Raw genomic sequence first — 15,310 nt, 5'->3', positions numbered from 1 at the left:
TTAAATAGCAGATTTCGAGTTCTCTTTTAAACTGTCCGAAACTGTTTATATTTCGCGTTTCAAAGTCTACCATAGCTTTTCCCTTTAGCTTTGTGCAAAGTATTGCTTCTAATAATGTTCTTTCATCTGCGGGATTAATATTTTTTATCGTGTATGAACATGCGCTTAAAAATTCCTTAAGTTTAGCTTGTGAATTCCTGTCGAATTCCGGAATCATATCTCTTGCTTTTTTTAATCGTAAATGACCGTTTAAAGGTGCCGATTGATCTCGAACATCGTTAAGTGTTCGTCCGTATGTGACATCAAGATTAGTGTTATTCGGTATCGTTCGCGTTCTATTTAAATCTTCCCGATTTGCGCGTGTATTTGCCCGTGTAATTCTCTTATTTCTTCTCATATTTCTGGAACGGTTTGCACGATTTCGATTATCAGTGCATTGCTCGGATTTTCGAGGAGACGTCCGGCGTCTTCATAATCCGCGGCGGCGTTATTTCTAGCCTGTGCTCGCAACTGTTCTATTTCCCTATCAACGTCTTCGGGGGAGACAATTGACGCTAATGGATTACGTTGCATGTTTTCTTCGTTATTTGCTTCGAAGATGCTACTGTCGTATGATACGGGAGAGTAATTTCTCCTAACGGCAACGCGTTCGACGGATGTACGATTTATATCAGGTCCGTCTACTTCTATTATGTTATTGTTATTATTAGGCGGGAGTGTATTTTCCGCTACTTGGTTTATTTCTAGTTCACGGGATCCCAATTCGGATGAATTCTCGCCTGAAAAATGGTTATCTAAATTTCTCCGTACGTTATTGCGAATGTCACGGGCCGCTCCTTCGATTACTTGTACGGGGTTTACAAAGCCGAACCTATTTGCTAGTCGCGCTTAAAAATCGCGGTCGGTGGAACGTAACTCTTTTCGGTTGTGCCGACATTCACGCTATTTTATTGTACAATGTTTTTGACTTACAGTATAACGATGATACGCATTCTTCTTTCGCTTACTCGTTGCTTCTGCACGGTCAGCTGTTGTGGTTGGATCGCTCGGCGGTGCACGTTGCTGTAGGTCAGCGTTGGTGAGTTTTCCGTTGCACGGGCGGCGTCCTCGGTTTGCTACGCTCGGCTAGTTGCTGGGCGTTGCGTTGGATTGCTCCTTCCTTTGCGCTTCAGCTTCTTGTCACGGCTTTTCTTCCGGGTCTCTCAGGCACTGACGATGTTTTGGCTCGCACTTTGTGCTGATTTGCTCAATCAATTTTTTGTTATTGATTGTATCTCGAAATAGTTGGGCGTATCCCACATATTCTTATTTATTCCTTTAACTGGACCAATCCCACCGCTGCCACCAATTTTGTTGTGCCTCTCCGGGTACAACGGGAATTTTGGGGATGATCCAAGGGTTCGGCTCGTCTTAGGAGTAGGGACTCTGAGTGTCGAGAAACACGAGGCAAAGATTCCGTGCAAAGAGATTTATTTGTACAGCTTACGTATCGTAGAGTTCGGTTCGGTGATGCTTCGGCGATGTAACAGTGTCGGCGCTTGCAGAATCTCACAGTTTCTTCAAGTACACGCGTCACCACTTAGTTTCGGAATACTGCCTCGAGGTACTCGTTATCTCTCTTTTTATGGTCCGAAAGTAGATGGTTTTTCGGTATTAGGTCGCGATGTCTTAATTGCATATTGCAACGAATTGCATATCTTGCATTTAATCGCGGTTTTGGGAGCGCGCGCAACAGCTTACAAAGTGCTGAGTTTGCACTATGCTCCTTTTTTACTTTTATAGGTCGTAATTACGTTATTCGATTTTGAGTTACGACACCTGGTTATCCAGACGTTCGTTTGGTGGTCCCTTTTCAGTAAGAGAATTTAATCTCTTTTACGCGAGATAGGACCAAGTGCGATCTTTCGATTAGGAATGAGTGGGGGTTTTAATAACGAATAATTCTTTTATTTAAATGAACAAAGTATGAATTTATTCATATTTTTAAAATAAATGATAGATGTACATGATTATATAAAAATAAAAAAAAAATATATTGTTGATTCTAATTTCTCGGTGAATGCACGTGTATGTGTGTTTTAGTTCGCGAGTGTTACATTAATACGGAGGACATCAGTCAGAATATAAGGGAAAGATTCTATCGTTTAATTTAGGTTTTGACTGGTTGATACAATATATAAAGTTTTGATTAAAGAATAAAAAAAATAAAATCAAAATCAATATGTATAAGTAAATAAGTGTATATGTTAATAATGGTCAGAAGTATAAAATTGATCGCTCGCATATGTGTTAGATTAAGATCAGGAGTTAAAACTTTCTAAAACTTATCGCCGGAATGGGTTGATGATTTAAAAGAATGAGACATTTTTCGGAAAGTTTTGATTTAAATAAGAAACAAAAGAAAAAGGAGGAAAAGAAATATTATTCAATTAAACTTACTTTTTTAGATAGTAATTCAGAGGTGGAGGGGTAGCGAATTTGTACAGTGTTTCGCTCTGTGTCTCATGTCGGCAGCTCGATGTTCGATTCGTGGTTGACCTGGAGATGATGCCAAGAAAGGATACTGGTGGCACAAGTGCCTAACTCGCGAATTACGGTGCAAAAGCACAGAGTAAGACTGCGTAAAGTTGAAGACCGGAGAAAAAGTGTGTGATGTGTTTGCGAGTTCTCTTTTTGTAATCTTCTTTTTGGGGCATATTTTAATTCTAAGAGTGAGAATTTTCCAAAACTTTGACGAATTGAATTTGCGCAGAAGTGGGGATTTTTAGATCTTAGCAAATTAAAAATGTGCTAGTATCTTCGTTAGGCAGGGTGTTTCTCCTACTTTTCACGTTTTACCCATAGTGATCGTCCATTGGTGAGTTCGATATTTGTTCGAAAATTCCTTGCACGTGTTCAAATTAGAAAAAAGTCCTATTTTCCTATGATAATTTTTATTGGTATTGGTGCAGCTGTGTTTATTGAATATTTGTTGAAAAATTTTTATTATTATAGATGCAGCTGTGTTTGTTGGGTATTTCGTAAGAAAATTTTATATTGTTATTAATGCAGCTGCGTTTTTCGGGTATTTTGTTAGAAAATTTTATATTATCTTGTAACGTTTCTCCTTTCCCGTCCGCCGCGGATCAAGGCTCGCCGGTGCCAGGATTCGGGAGAAGGGGGAAACTCCAACTTACTTTACCTTCGGGTAATCGGTTTAAACAAGTCTGTTTATTCAAGCTGTTATTACGAAAGATATTTAACACTCAAAGCTATGCGCGAAGCAACATGCGGGAATGGTGCGCGTACAGAGTTTCGTGCATGCGCGGTTGTTATTCACAAGGCAACGTACGAGCACGGTGCGTACAGAGTTTCGCGCGTGTAGCTCGGGAAGCGAGCGTGGCTCAAGCGGCCGTGTTCTGCATTCGCGGTGTTCGCATGCAATTAAACTACGATTACTATTTGTGGTACAGTACAGATCTTAAACACTACGGGGTGTCGCGGGGCCCTCAATGTAATTCCAACTGCCTGACTGCCTTATCCTTAAAAGGACGGGGCGTCGGCGTTCTATCCTTAAAAGGACTGACGCTCCGTAGTAGTTTGAGGGCTGTGGGTGAAGATAGAAACGACGCGACACTGGCGGGAATCCTAAGGTCTAATTAACTCTCTAGTTAAAGGTCGCGGTATGTACAATGCGGTCTTATAATACGAACAGGTCGCGGGATATATACAACCGGTGCTAGAATCTATCAGGGCGCGGAGGCCGGAGCGGAGAGGTTGAGATCTTGCAATGCCAACTTTTTTTTTAGTGACGATTATATTTATCATTTTTAATTAATTTTTGTTATTCTTTGTGGCAAAATACTAATAATTTGCAATATTCGTTACATTTAATAAGAAATAACAAGAATTTTTGTACCTTTATTTATGCTTATTTATTTATTTTTATTTAGTAATTTCATTTTTTATATCCTTGACCCCCCTTTTGAATGAACTATGGCTCATTCAATTTTGTATTTCGCAGTTCTTGCCATCTCCTTGTAAGACTACAACCGATCGGAGCTCGGTGAAACGCATACTCCCTTCATTTTTTACCAACCTGCTGTAGGCAGCAGTTGGAAGTAAAAACGCATATTCCCTCCGTTTTTTGTCAATCTACTGTTGGCAGCAGTCGGGAGTAAAAAAGCACAAATCATAGTAAGTACGATCAAAACTTTAAAACTATTTATTCTTCGAAATTGATAATTAAATGAGTCGTAACTCCTGAAGGATGCATTTTTAGACTAACGTTTATGGGAACTTTTTTCATTTTCATGACGAGCCCAATTCTTGATTTTGATCAACTATTTCAGGACCACCCTATATAATCGCTTATCAGCCTTTTTTTTTTGTGACGGAGGGGAAATGCCTTTACGCATACCCCGTCTCGATGGGGTTCGAGGCGGGGTTATGTGGGACTACCCCCGGCCGGGGACTACCCACTAAAACCCCTCCGGGTGGCCTATCTCGGGCGTTTCTGGTGGCCTCTCTGGAAACTGGCGTATGCACTACGTCAGAGAGACCCCCCTCCCACGGGCCATGCCCGCTGGGGAAGCGGTTTGTCTCCCCCAGTGCCCCCATTGTTATTGGGGGCATCATCCTAGCTTGGCGAGAGGGGGACCACCGCCCCTCTCGCCGCCATCCCGGTGTTATTCCCGGGGAGGGCGTGGTCGGGCCCAGGTACCCCACCTGGGTTCCGACCACCGGGCCCAGTTCGGGGTGAGACGTCCGCGACGAAATAGCGGACGTCCCCCCGAGTTGTCCGGGCCCCGCGCATTCGCTGGGGGAGTTCGATGGGGACGGTTGCGACCCCGTCCCCTCCCCCTGCGTACGCCCTCCCTTTGCTGGGGTGAGTTTCTGGGATGCCCGGGGGCTTGTGCTGCCCCGGCTCCCATCGGCCCACCCCCGGGGGCCCGTCGGGCGCGATTGCGGCCCCCCGGGTGTTCTCCGGGAAGCCGCTCTCGCTCCCTTTCGGCCTCCTCCTTCTGGAGCATAACTGCTTCACAGAAGGAGGAGACCGCCCTCCAGGAATCCTCGCTCTCGAGCATAGCCGCTACGATGCTCGAGAGCGAGAAGTCAATATCCCCTATTACGTTGACGAGAACACGGCGCTCTTCTGCCCACGCTGGGCACACCTCCAGCGTGTGCTGCACCGTGTCCTCGTCCCCCCCCCCCCGTACAATGGTAGCAGCGTGCGCTGTCCTCTTTACCGATGCGACACAGGTACGAGCCGAAACACCCGTGGCCCGTAAATACCTGTGTCGCACGGTACGACATCTCGCCACCCGCCCGTGTGACCCACTTGATCAAATGGGGGCGGATGGCCTCGACGACGCGCCTCCCCGATGTATCTTGGGGGTTGGAGAGGTGTTCGTCCCACCTCTCCAGAGCGCGTCGCCTAGCCTGGAGTCTCACGGCGGCCTTGACCTTAGGGGTCAAAACCACGCCGAGCCCGCCGAGCTCTCGCGTACGCGCGTAAACGTGCGCGTACATGTCTGCGTAGAGCTCGACGGGCGGCATCCCCGCCAATAATGAGGCCGCCGTGTGCGACACCGTCCTATAACCTCGGACTACCCTGATGGCCACCCTCCTAAATACTCTGCGCAGCAGCATGCTGCCGCGCCGATTGGCCACCAGGGCGTCCGCCCACACCGGTGACCCGTAAAGGGCCACCGCCCGGACGGTGTTCGCGTATAGGCGCCGCACCCGGCCATCCGGACCCCCGAGATTGGGCAAGAGTCGGCCGAGGCTAAGTGCCACCGACTCCGCCCTGGGGGCCAGAAGCTCAAAGTGCGCGCCAAAACTCCAGGCCGCGTCCAGGTAGAGACCAAGGTATTTTAACCTGTCTCCCACCCGGACGGAGACGTCACCCACCATGACATGGGCCTCGGCGGGGGGAGCCCCATGCTCCCCCCTATGCATGAATAGCGCCTCGGTCTTATGAGGCGCTACCTGCAGGCCCATGCCACGGATCGCGCGGACAGCGCACGCTACCCCGACGTTGGCGGTATGAACCGCAGCCCCCCAGCTCTCTCCCCCGGCCAACAGCAAAGTGTCGTCGGCGTAACAGACGACACTGCAGCCGGGGGGGGAGGGCAATACCCAGCACCCTATTATAGGCGAGGTTCCACAGGGTGGGGCCCAACACGGACCCCTGTGGAACCCCGCAATATACGCCCCTTCTGCTTAGGAGTACCCGGTTGTTGGGGTACTCCAGCCACCTGTCCCGGAAATAGCTTCTCAGGACCTCCACCATGTAGGGGGGAAGGCCGAAGGTGTTCACGGCCTTCCCCACCATACTCCAGGGCAGGGTGTTAAATGCGTTGCGGAAGTCTAACGACACCGCAAGTACCACCCTGCCCTCCTCCATAATGGACTCCGCGAGGGACCGGACGCGCAAGATCGCGTCAATGGTCGATCGCCCCCCGCGGAATCCATACCGGTCTCGGTGGAGGTCCATCTCTCCCCGGGACAGGTGTTGGACAAGACGGTTCGCCAACACTCTCTCCAAGAGTTTCCCCGCCTCGTCCAACAGGCAGATAGGCCTGTATGCAGAAGGGGCGTTGCTGGGCTTGCCCCCCTTCGGGATGAGGACCAATCTGGCCCTCACCCATGCTGGGGGAAATATGCCCTCCCTGAGGCAGCTGTTAAACAGCCGCCTCAGGCGCCTCAGGACAGTTGGGCCAAAGCCAGGACCCAGACCCGGCCAGGGATCCCGTCGGGACCCGGGGCCTTGTTGCTCCGGAGTCTCAACCGCCGGATCACCTCGGCCATCTCTTCCTCCGAAACCTCCAAGTCCTCCGACCACGGGATGGTCGCGTCTTGGCGACCACCCGCGTCAAAAGGGGGACCCTCGGATGGGAAGAGGGTCCCCAGGATATTATCGAGGGCTTGGGGTTCCATAGTTTCCGTCGCGGGGGGCGCCCAAGCTTTCAGCTTGTTCATAACAAGCTTATACGGGCGCCCCCATGGGTCTGCGTCCAAGGAGCGCAGGAGCTCGTCCCACGCTCGGGCCTTGGTCCTCCTAATCGCGGCGCTGAGGTCATTCCTAGCGGCACGGAACGCCTCATACGCCTCTGCCATCCTCTCGGCGTCGGGTCGACGCCGGGCCCGGGTGAAGCGGCGTCTGGCGGCGACGGAGATTCGCCTGAGTTCGGCGATCTCCTCGCTCCACCAGTACGCCGCCCTTCGCGGGCGGGGGTTGATCCGGGGCATCGCGAAGTCGCAAGCGTCGCTAAGCGCGCCCCGGAACCACTCAACTTCTTCATTAATCCCCCGCCCTTCCCCCCCGGGACACGGCCAGTCGGCCGCAAGGACAGCTGCGATCAGCCTGTCCGGGCTCATCTTCTTGAGGGCCCATCTCCTCGGCCGGGCATCTCCCCGGTCTTGGGCACGGCTGAGCACCCCGTGGCGGGTGGCATTTAGGACCACCTCTATATAGAGGTGGTCGGAGAGCGTCTCGCACTTTGCCACCCGCCAACTTACTATCATTCGTGCGGCGGAGGGGGTGGCCCACGTAAGGTCCAGGACCGATTCCCACCGCACTAGGGTGCTCCTCGACCCTGTGTTTATAAGACACAGGCCGAGTGCCGCCGCCCAATCCTGTAGGGCCTCGCCCCTGGCGTTCGTGAACCGGGAACCCCAACGCGTTGACTTTGCGTTGAAGTCCCCGGCCACAATAATGGGACGGGGCATCTGTCGGCGGAAGCATGCCGACACCCCATCCAAGAACGCCTCAAACTGAGCGAGGCTCACGCTGGGGGAGATGTAAACCCCCAGCACGGAGATGGGCCCCCACCTGACCACCACCACTCCCGCCCCGGCCTCGACCGGTGTGCAAGGCGGGAGTGTGGGGTCATTCCTCCACGTGATCGCGACGGAGCCTGCCCGGTCGCCGATCCAGTATGGATTGGCTTCCGGGACATAATATGGCTCCGCCGCGATCCCCAACCCGAAACCACGCTCCGCCAGGCTGTGCAAGAATAGGTCTTGCGCCCGGCGGGCGTGGTTCAGGATGGCCTGCAGTATGCCTAAGTGGGGGGCATTATTTGACGCCCCCCGGTTCCGCCATCTCCACCTCCGCCATAGGGGCGGGTGGGGTGGCGGCTGCAGGCCGGGCCTTTGGTGGCCTCTTCTCCTTAGGGGCCTCCGAGGAGGCCCCGCTATCCTCCGCCCCGCGTTTGCGGGTGTCGGAGGGTGCTGCGGTACCATGGGCCGGTTCTGCCGGCCGAGATCCCGCCGCGGCCCTCGCCGCCGGGAGCGTCTCCCGTCGTCGGTCCGGCCGTTTTTTAGGGGGGGTGCATCTCGCACTTCCCACCCTATGGTCGGCCGGACGACCCAGTCCGGAACAAACCGGGCACCTGACATTATCGGCGCAGTCCCGCGCCAGGTGTCCCGGTTTGCCGCACCTGTAGCAGCAGCCCCGTCTATCTATGGGGCTGCTGCAGTGCTGCTGGACATGTCCCTTCTCCAGGCATCTAAAACACTGGAGAGGGCGTTTGTCCAGCAGCTCCACCTGTGCCCGGGACCATCCAACTTGGATGGCCCGGGCTGCCGCCACTTTATTGGCGGCCCTCAAAGGGCACTGCACCCATGCAGTGCCCAAGCCGCGGGTGGGGAACTTAATGTCTCCCACCCGCACTTCCTCCGCCGCACAGCCTCCTCCCCCGGCGACGGCCGCCGCTACGTCGGCGGCCGCAAGGGAGCGGTCGAGGCCGCGGAGCCGCAGCTCCGCCTTCCTGACGGGTCGGGCGAGTCGGACCTCCTCTTTGCGTCGGCCCTCTGTGCCGCCGTCGGCCCGTCCTTCTCACCCGACCCGGTGAGCTCGATGACCATGGCCCCCGTGGCGGCTTCACGGACGCGGAGGGAGTCTATCCCCAACTTGGGGAGGTCGATCTCCCTCCGGGCCACGGTCATCGTCTCCTGATATGCCCCGTCGGCGCAGGTAATCGTTACCGCAGCCGAGCGGGGCACTCTGCGCCTAGAGGCGTCTCCTCCCCGACGCCCATTAGGCCGCTGCCTCTGGCGCGTCCCCCCGGCTTGTCGGGGAGGAGGCGCCTGCCTGGCAGCTCCCTTCTTTCTAGGGGTTGGGCCTGTTGTGCGGCCCTCGCCCTAGCCGTCCGTTCCCTCCGCCCCCACCACCTTAGACCAGGGCTCGCCCTGGCTGGGTACGTGTGGGGGGGGAGGATGGACCTCCTGCATGGGCCTTGCCGGCCGGGAGTCGCCGGGGGGAGGCATTCCCCCCCCCGTCCTCCCGCTCTTGCCGGCGGGCCTCGCGGGGCAGTGGGCGGGGGAGGGGGGCTTAGAGCCCCCTTCCCCCCCGTGCTACGCCCTTTTTTCTTCTTCCTCCTCTTCCCCCCCTGACCCGGTGCTACAGGGCCGGTAGGGGGGAGAGGTGGGAAGGATCCTCCAGGCGGGCGGCCAGCTGTTGCGATGGGTCCATGGGGCCCACCCCGGCCTATTGCCGCCCGCAGGTCGACAAGGGCGGCGATCTGATCGGTGTACCACCGATACCAAGCTCGCTCGCCCTCGCCGACCACTCCCGGCGGGTAGCTCTCGGAGAGCGGCGCAGAGGTACCCCTCAAAGGGGGCCTCATCGCCGCATTACCCCGGCCACCCGCCAACGTTGGGGACATAGGTCCCTGACCCCACCCCGAAAACGTTGGGGACATACGTCCCATACCCCCTCCCCGAAGACGTTGGGGACCTCCGTCCCATAACCCTCCCCGGCGATGGGGACCTCTGTCCTCTTCCCGCGGCTGGACGTTCCAGTCTAATTGGAACGTCCAGCTCCTCCACCAACTTCACCCGGGGAACCCCCCGCCTTTTGCGGGGAGACCTCCCGGGCGAACCGGGAAGTTCTAGCCGGGAGGGGAGCTTCGCGCGACGAGTCGCGTCGAGCTCCTCCTTTAGCTCGCGGATCTCCCGTTGGAGATCCGCATTGCGGTCTCCGAGGGACTTTATGTCCCTGCGGAGGGCCGCTAGCTCCCCTTTCGCCTCGTTCTGTTGGGCTCTCTCCGCCAGGGTGTTGGCCGTTACCCTGACAAGGGCCGCGGCCTCCCTGAGCCTCTTCTGGAGAGAGCCCTGCAGATTTCCGGAGCAGACGGCGATACGGTCTATGGCCGCCGCCTGCTCCATACTCCGCGCCGCGATATCCGGTGTCGGGGCCTTCTCAACTTCTTTGACGCATTCCGCCTCATAGGCCCGAAGGCCCCTATTTGGCGGAAGGAGGGGAGCATCCTCCGATAGGGCTTTCTGGGCCCTACGCTCCCTCTCCTCCTTCTTGCGGGCGGCCTCCTCCTCGCGTTTCTCGCGGAGGCCTACGAACTCGCCCGTGGTGGGCGGTCTCCCGCGTCTCCTCTTCGAGGTCGTCCACCTCCATTGCGTCCTCTTCGGGAGACGCGTGGTCCTCCGTACCCTCGCTGGCCAGCGAGGTCCTGGAGGAGGAGACGGGGGTGGAGCGATTGCTGCCCCCCCGCGACGCACCTTCCATCTTCCCGCCATCTTGGCGGGTGAGGCTCTGGCCCCGACCCGCCTCGTCCCGACTATACGGGTGCGCCCTCGCAGACGTGACCGAGCGCGACCGGGACCCCGACTTTGATGAAGCCGGGCCCGGCCAGTCGATCCTCCGCACGACCACCCTCATCTCTCTATCATCGGCGATAGTCCGCTCGCCAGGGGCGCTCGTCGGCAACACCCCTGGTGGCCCGTCGTTGGATGACGACGAGGGGGGAACCGGGACTGTATCCCCCCCCCCCCGCCGGTCGCTGTGGGATCCGAAGCCCACTGCGGCAGTAAACGTATTATCCTTCGTTGTACTGTCCATTGCGTATCAAGGAAAGATGGTTTGATTTCGGTGTTTTCCTTCACCTAGGCCGATTGGCTTCACCACGCCTGACGAGCTCGGCCTGCCCGGGATTTTTTCCAGAGGTTACCTACCTCACCACCTCTCTCGATCACCCCTTCCCTAACAAACATACATCCCACACCCATAACCCATACACCCCCCACAATCCCACACAACCCCCCACAAAAACCCCATAAACCCCCCAATAACCCCCCACAATACCCCAATCCACTCCACAAAACATACATCCAAAATAAATAAAAATAAAACACATTCTCGCGACGATCGAGATGTGTGGTGCACTCTTAGACCCCTTCCAAGACCGGAAGGGGAGTCCCTCCACCACGACAAGGTGGTGCACCATCGGAGGGGTCGCTTATCAGCCTGCTTTTATGCTCTCAATGCATTACAATAAAGTATAGAAAACTATGTTTTTACGCAAAATTGTTGCTGAGTAGAAATTTACACAATTAGTTTCCAAGTTTTTTTTTTATTTCCATCACAATATCTTTCTATTGTAATAACAGTTGTTACGTCCATACTCGAGGAAGGATGAGTCAGTGGAAGGGCGCAACCACTATCTTTATGATCCCGAAATTAAACGTCTCGAAGCGTTAGAATCGGGTCGAACAAACTTGATAGTCCGAAAATCAGGTAAACGACCGTTAGGGTCGCTATTACTCTGTTTTTCGCTCGGCGGTCCCTTTTTGGTAAAAGAATTTAATCTCTATTACGCAGGATGGGACCAGGTGCGATCTTTTGACTGGAGAATGAGAGGGGTTAATAAAGATTGGATTTAAATTAGAATATAAATTTATTCATAATAAATTAAACTACTTTGGTGTACATCATATCAAATGATGAGAACAATTTATTTTAATATGCGCATGGGTGTGTGTATGTGTGTGTGTGTTTGGTTGGTCGCGGTTCTTACAATCGTACGGAGGACATCAGTCAGAATAATGAGGCAAGATTCTATTATTAATATTGAATTTCTGACTGGTTATTACAAAATATCTGTTAGAAAAAGAAAATAAAACAATTTGTGTGAGTGAGTGTGTAATTACTACTACTACTCTGTTGGCTAACGTTGATTTAAAATTTACGGAAGTTTGTGTCTTCTAACTCGCGGAACGGACCCTTGCGGTAGCGGGTCGGAATTTATAAATATTTCCTGATCTGGTTCTCACTATGGAACCGATGACAACGTTATTTATTGCGGGAATAAAAATATAATTAAACGAATTATAGAGACCTACTTTTTTTGCTGACCCTTAATTGGTTGAGTAGGTTGACAAAACTTGTCGTCCTTCGCTGATGTGTAATGCTATGCGGGTTCCGGGTTGCCCTGGAGACGACGCCAAGATGAGGACACTGTTGTTGAACTGGTCACTCTTTGAGTTTTTTTTCTCTTAATGCGCGCACACGAGACTAATTGCCCGGCACTGAATCTATGAATCTCTGAATCTCTGAATCTATGAATGCTGAATCTATGAATGCTGTATCTATGGAAGCTGAATCTATGACTGTTCGAATCTATATGCCTGCTGTCTTACGAGTTCTTTCTTTTATATAACCCTTTTTTTGAGGGTGTCTTCTAATTTTAAGTGGCATCTTTCAAAACTTTAACGAATTGAAATTATGCAAAAGTAGGGATTCTTCAAGATTTTAACGAATTAGAATCGTGCCAGTGTTCTCATTCGGCAGGGGGTGTCTTCTATTTTCGTATTTTTACCCGTGCTGATCGTCGGTTGGTGAGTTCGATATTAGTTCAAAAGTTCTTTAAAAATTAGCCTTTCCGGGGGAACCTCGCGCACATGATCTGATTAGAAAAGGGTCTTACTTCCTTATAATTATTTTTGTCAACGTTGATGCAGCTGTGTTTATTACTTGTCCGTTAGAAAATTATTATCAGTATTAATGCAGCTGAGTTTATTAAACATTTCGTTAAAAGTTCTTGTTATCTCGTTGTTCTTCCGCCGGAAATTCTATTGCAAGGGGTAGCTGTTATTTTTTATTTATCTCGAGACCAGCATGGTTTCCATCACCGATTTCCTTGCGTCTTTCCCACGGATACTCGTGGATATTGTTACTGACAAATGACAGTGTTTAAAAGAAACGTATGACACAAGATGCTTTGCTTATTGAACGGTTCGTTCTTATCACCAACTGACGATCGTTACCGCAACGTCGCGGAAGAAAGGAATCGTGGAGTCGCCAGGACGTAACACAGTTAAAGAAAGAATCGTGTTTATTTCGGTTATGTATGTTCAGATTGTATTGCATTTTATTTCATTTTTATATTACTCTTAATTAAATGGTATAAATCCAATCGATTAAAAAATGTAAACATATGTATATATTGCTATCGTCACACGACTAATTTCTTAATATTAAAAGATAAAACAAGTAAAGCAGAACAGAAAAGATTGAGAAAGAGCTGATTAAAGCAAAGCATTAGAATCAGGGAAAGAACCCAAGGAAAAATTCTCGGAAGCTGAGCAAATAGCTGACGAGACAAACTGACCAGCGGAGCACGTGACATGCTCCGGTCAGGGACACCACACTCCTCCCTAATCAATGATCTAATTAATTAAGATATATAATAAGCGCGAGATGCACCGATGCTAGCTAGCTCAGTAATAATCGCGCCCGACTATTATAATCACGAATAAATGAAAATGTACTAAATCTTGCAAAATATACTGATTTATACCTAACGTTCGGGAGTGTCTTATTTCGAGCGTGGATCCTAATTCTTAGGGCGTACAAATCCTTAAAGACCTCTTCCTTAACGGCTAGAGGTATAACATTAATTGGTGGCAGCGATGGGATACGTTAGTTCTAACAGGATCAATACCGGCAAAGGTCCATAACTACGAGGAAGAAAATTTCCGTGGAATCAATAGAACGAGAGATAGCAAAGGAAACTTCGTTAAACGGTCAACAACTACAACCGAGGGAAAAAAAAATCCATCAGGAACTTCGAGTCACCCGGTAGAAGGCGCACCGACCTATCTTAACGGCACGCGACGATCGACGCCCGACGGCCGATACCGAACGAGAGACAATGTTGCTCATCGTATTATTGTACATAAGACGAGCAATTAAAATTTGTAATCGCATGAATGTCAAAAAACCGAAACGCACAATAAAAAAGCGTAGCGAATAAATCGTGACTATTTAGCGAACCAGCGAATACAGCCATTAGAAATAGCGCAGTAAGCCCTATAAGAGTAGCAGTAGAAGCACTCCGGGATATACACGATAACGTACGAATCTAAGCGCATTAAATTCAAGCGAGAATTCATCCGAACCAGAACTCGGAGCAAACGTTGTAATCAAACACAAATTTTCATTCGGCGAATTCGATAACAGTTTAATAGCGAATAATATAGAACTAGATGTTGAGGTCAAATCATCAATAAGCGCGTCTAGTAGACTAACACACCTAACCTAACCGCGAATTCTCACTAACGTCATACGATTCGAATATCTTTGACCCCGACCAAATCTATCGCACAAACATGTATAACTCAAACGCTTCCGTATCGCAACCCATCACATCGGAAGATGTCGATCAGGAAGTTCAGCGATTACGAGAAGAAGCAAATAGAAATGCGATACAATCAAACGCGCGAGCTCAATACAACCCGCGCAGAGAAACGAACGAAGCAACCGACGACTTTAGAGGAATATTGCAGGAAATGAGACGGAAAATTAGAAGTATGCATGTCGAGATATACGATTTAAGAATTAGAAGACCGCAACCCCAACAAAACAACGGACTTAAAACTCGACTAGGAGAAAAAACCGAGATCGCGTACGAGTCCACACCCGAAGATGTACGACATTGAAAAGGATGCGAATTAAAAGAAGCTCGCGGAATGATTCCGGAATTCGATGGATCACCAAATAAACTGCAAGAATTTTCGAGAGCGACTACATATGCAGTAAAACACATTGACCCGTTAGATGAAGTAACGTTATTAGGAGCAGTATTGTGCGCGAAATTAAGAGGATGCCGGAGCGACGGCCGAACTCCGACGGGTTAGCGCCCTCATCTAAGCGTAACTAAAATTATCGATAATATCGACCGAAAATATCGATAATATCAATAATTTTAATTCCGCTGTTACCAATATTAATATTTCTGCATGTTTTATGCATATTTGAAAGAGAATTGTGTTCAATATGTTGAAATCGGACAACATCGTGTATTTCTACTGCTCTATTGCCTCGCACGCATATCTAAGCGTATCTAAGCGTACAGATAATAGTATAACATAGACACGTGTCTGCCTTTATTGCATATTTGAACACAATTGCACACATTACTTATATGGACTTATATATATATATATATATATATATATATATGTGTACGTGTATGTGTGTGTGCCTTTCCATATATCTTTCCAAGAGGAATAATATTTGGCCATGTGT

The 15,310-nt window shown here is 50.8% G+C and overlaps 1 protein-coding gene across 1 annotated transcript; it reads right to left on the bottom strand.

Annotated features, from left to right (window-relative positions):
• Positions 1–6,687: 6,687 nt before the first annotated feature.
• LOC138941786 (uncharacterized) lies at positions 6,688–10,521 on the bottom strand. Its single transcript, XM_070311671.1, has 4 exons — positions 9,739–10,521; positions 9,470–9,659; positions 8,096–8,820; positions 6,688–8,037 (listed from the first exon to the last, which is right to left on the bottom strand). The coding sequence occupies exons 1-4, from the start codon at positions 10,519–10,521 to the stop codon at positions 6,688–6,690; spliced, it is 3,048 nt and encodes a 1,015-aa protein (XP_070167772.1).
• Between the last annotated feature and the right edge of the window lie 4,789 nt (positions 10,522–15,310).

This window comes from Polyergus mexicanus, unplaced genomic scaffold (assembly GCF_030449975.1).
Source record: "Polyergus mexicanus isolate NDT 795.1 unplaced genomic scaffold, iyPolMexi1.0 SCAF_20, whole genome shotgun sequence".
NCBI lineage: Eukaryota > Metazoa > Arthropoda > Insecta > Hymenoptera > Formicidae > Polyergus > Polyergus mexicanus.
Note: the sequence above shows the minus strand (reverse complement) of the source record. Positions and strands in the feature narration are given on the sequence as shown.

Bases quoted from the DNA above. Each gene is read 5' to 3' on its own strand.
- LOC138941786 (XM_070311671.1), bottom strand. From the start codon at position 10,521: ATGGCGGGAAGATGGAAGGTGCGTCGCGGGGGGGCAGCAATCGCTCCA. The intron at 9,660-9,738 runs GTTATGGGACGG...GGGTGGGGTCAG, and splicing joins GGTCCCCATCGCCGGGGAGG to GGACCTATGTCCCCAACGTT. The intron at 8,038-8,095 runs GTGGAGATGGCG...GGCATACTGCAG, and splicing joins CACCCGCCCCTATGGCGGAG to GCCATCCTGAACCACGCCCG.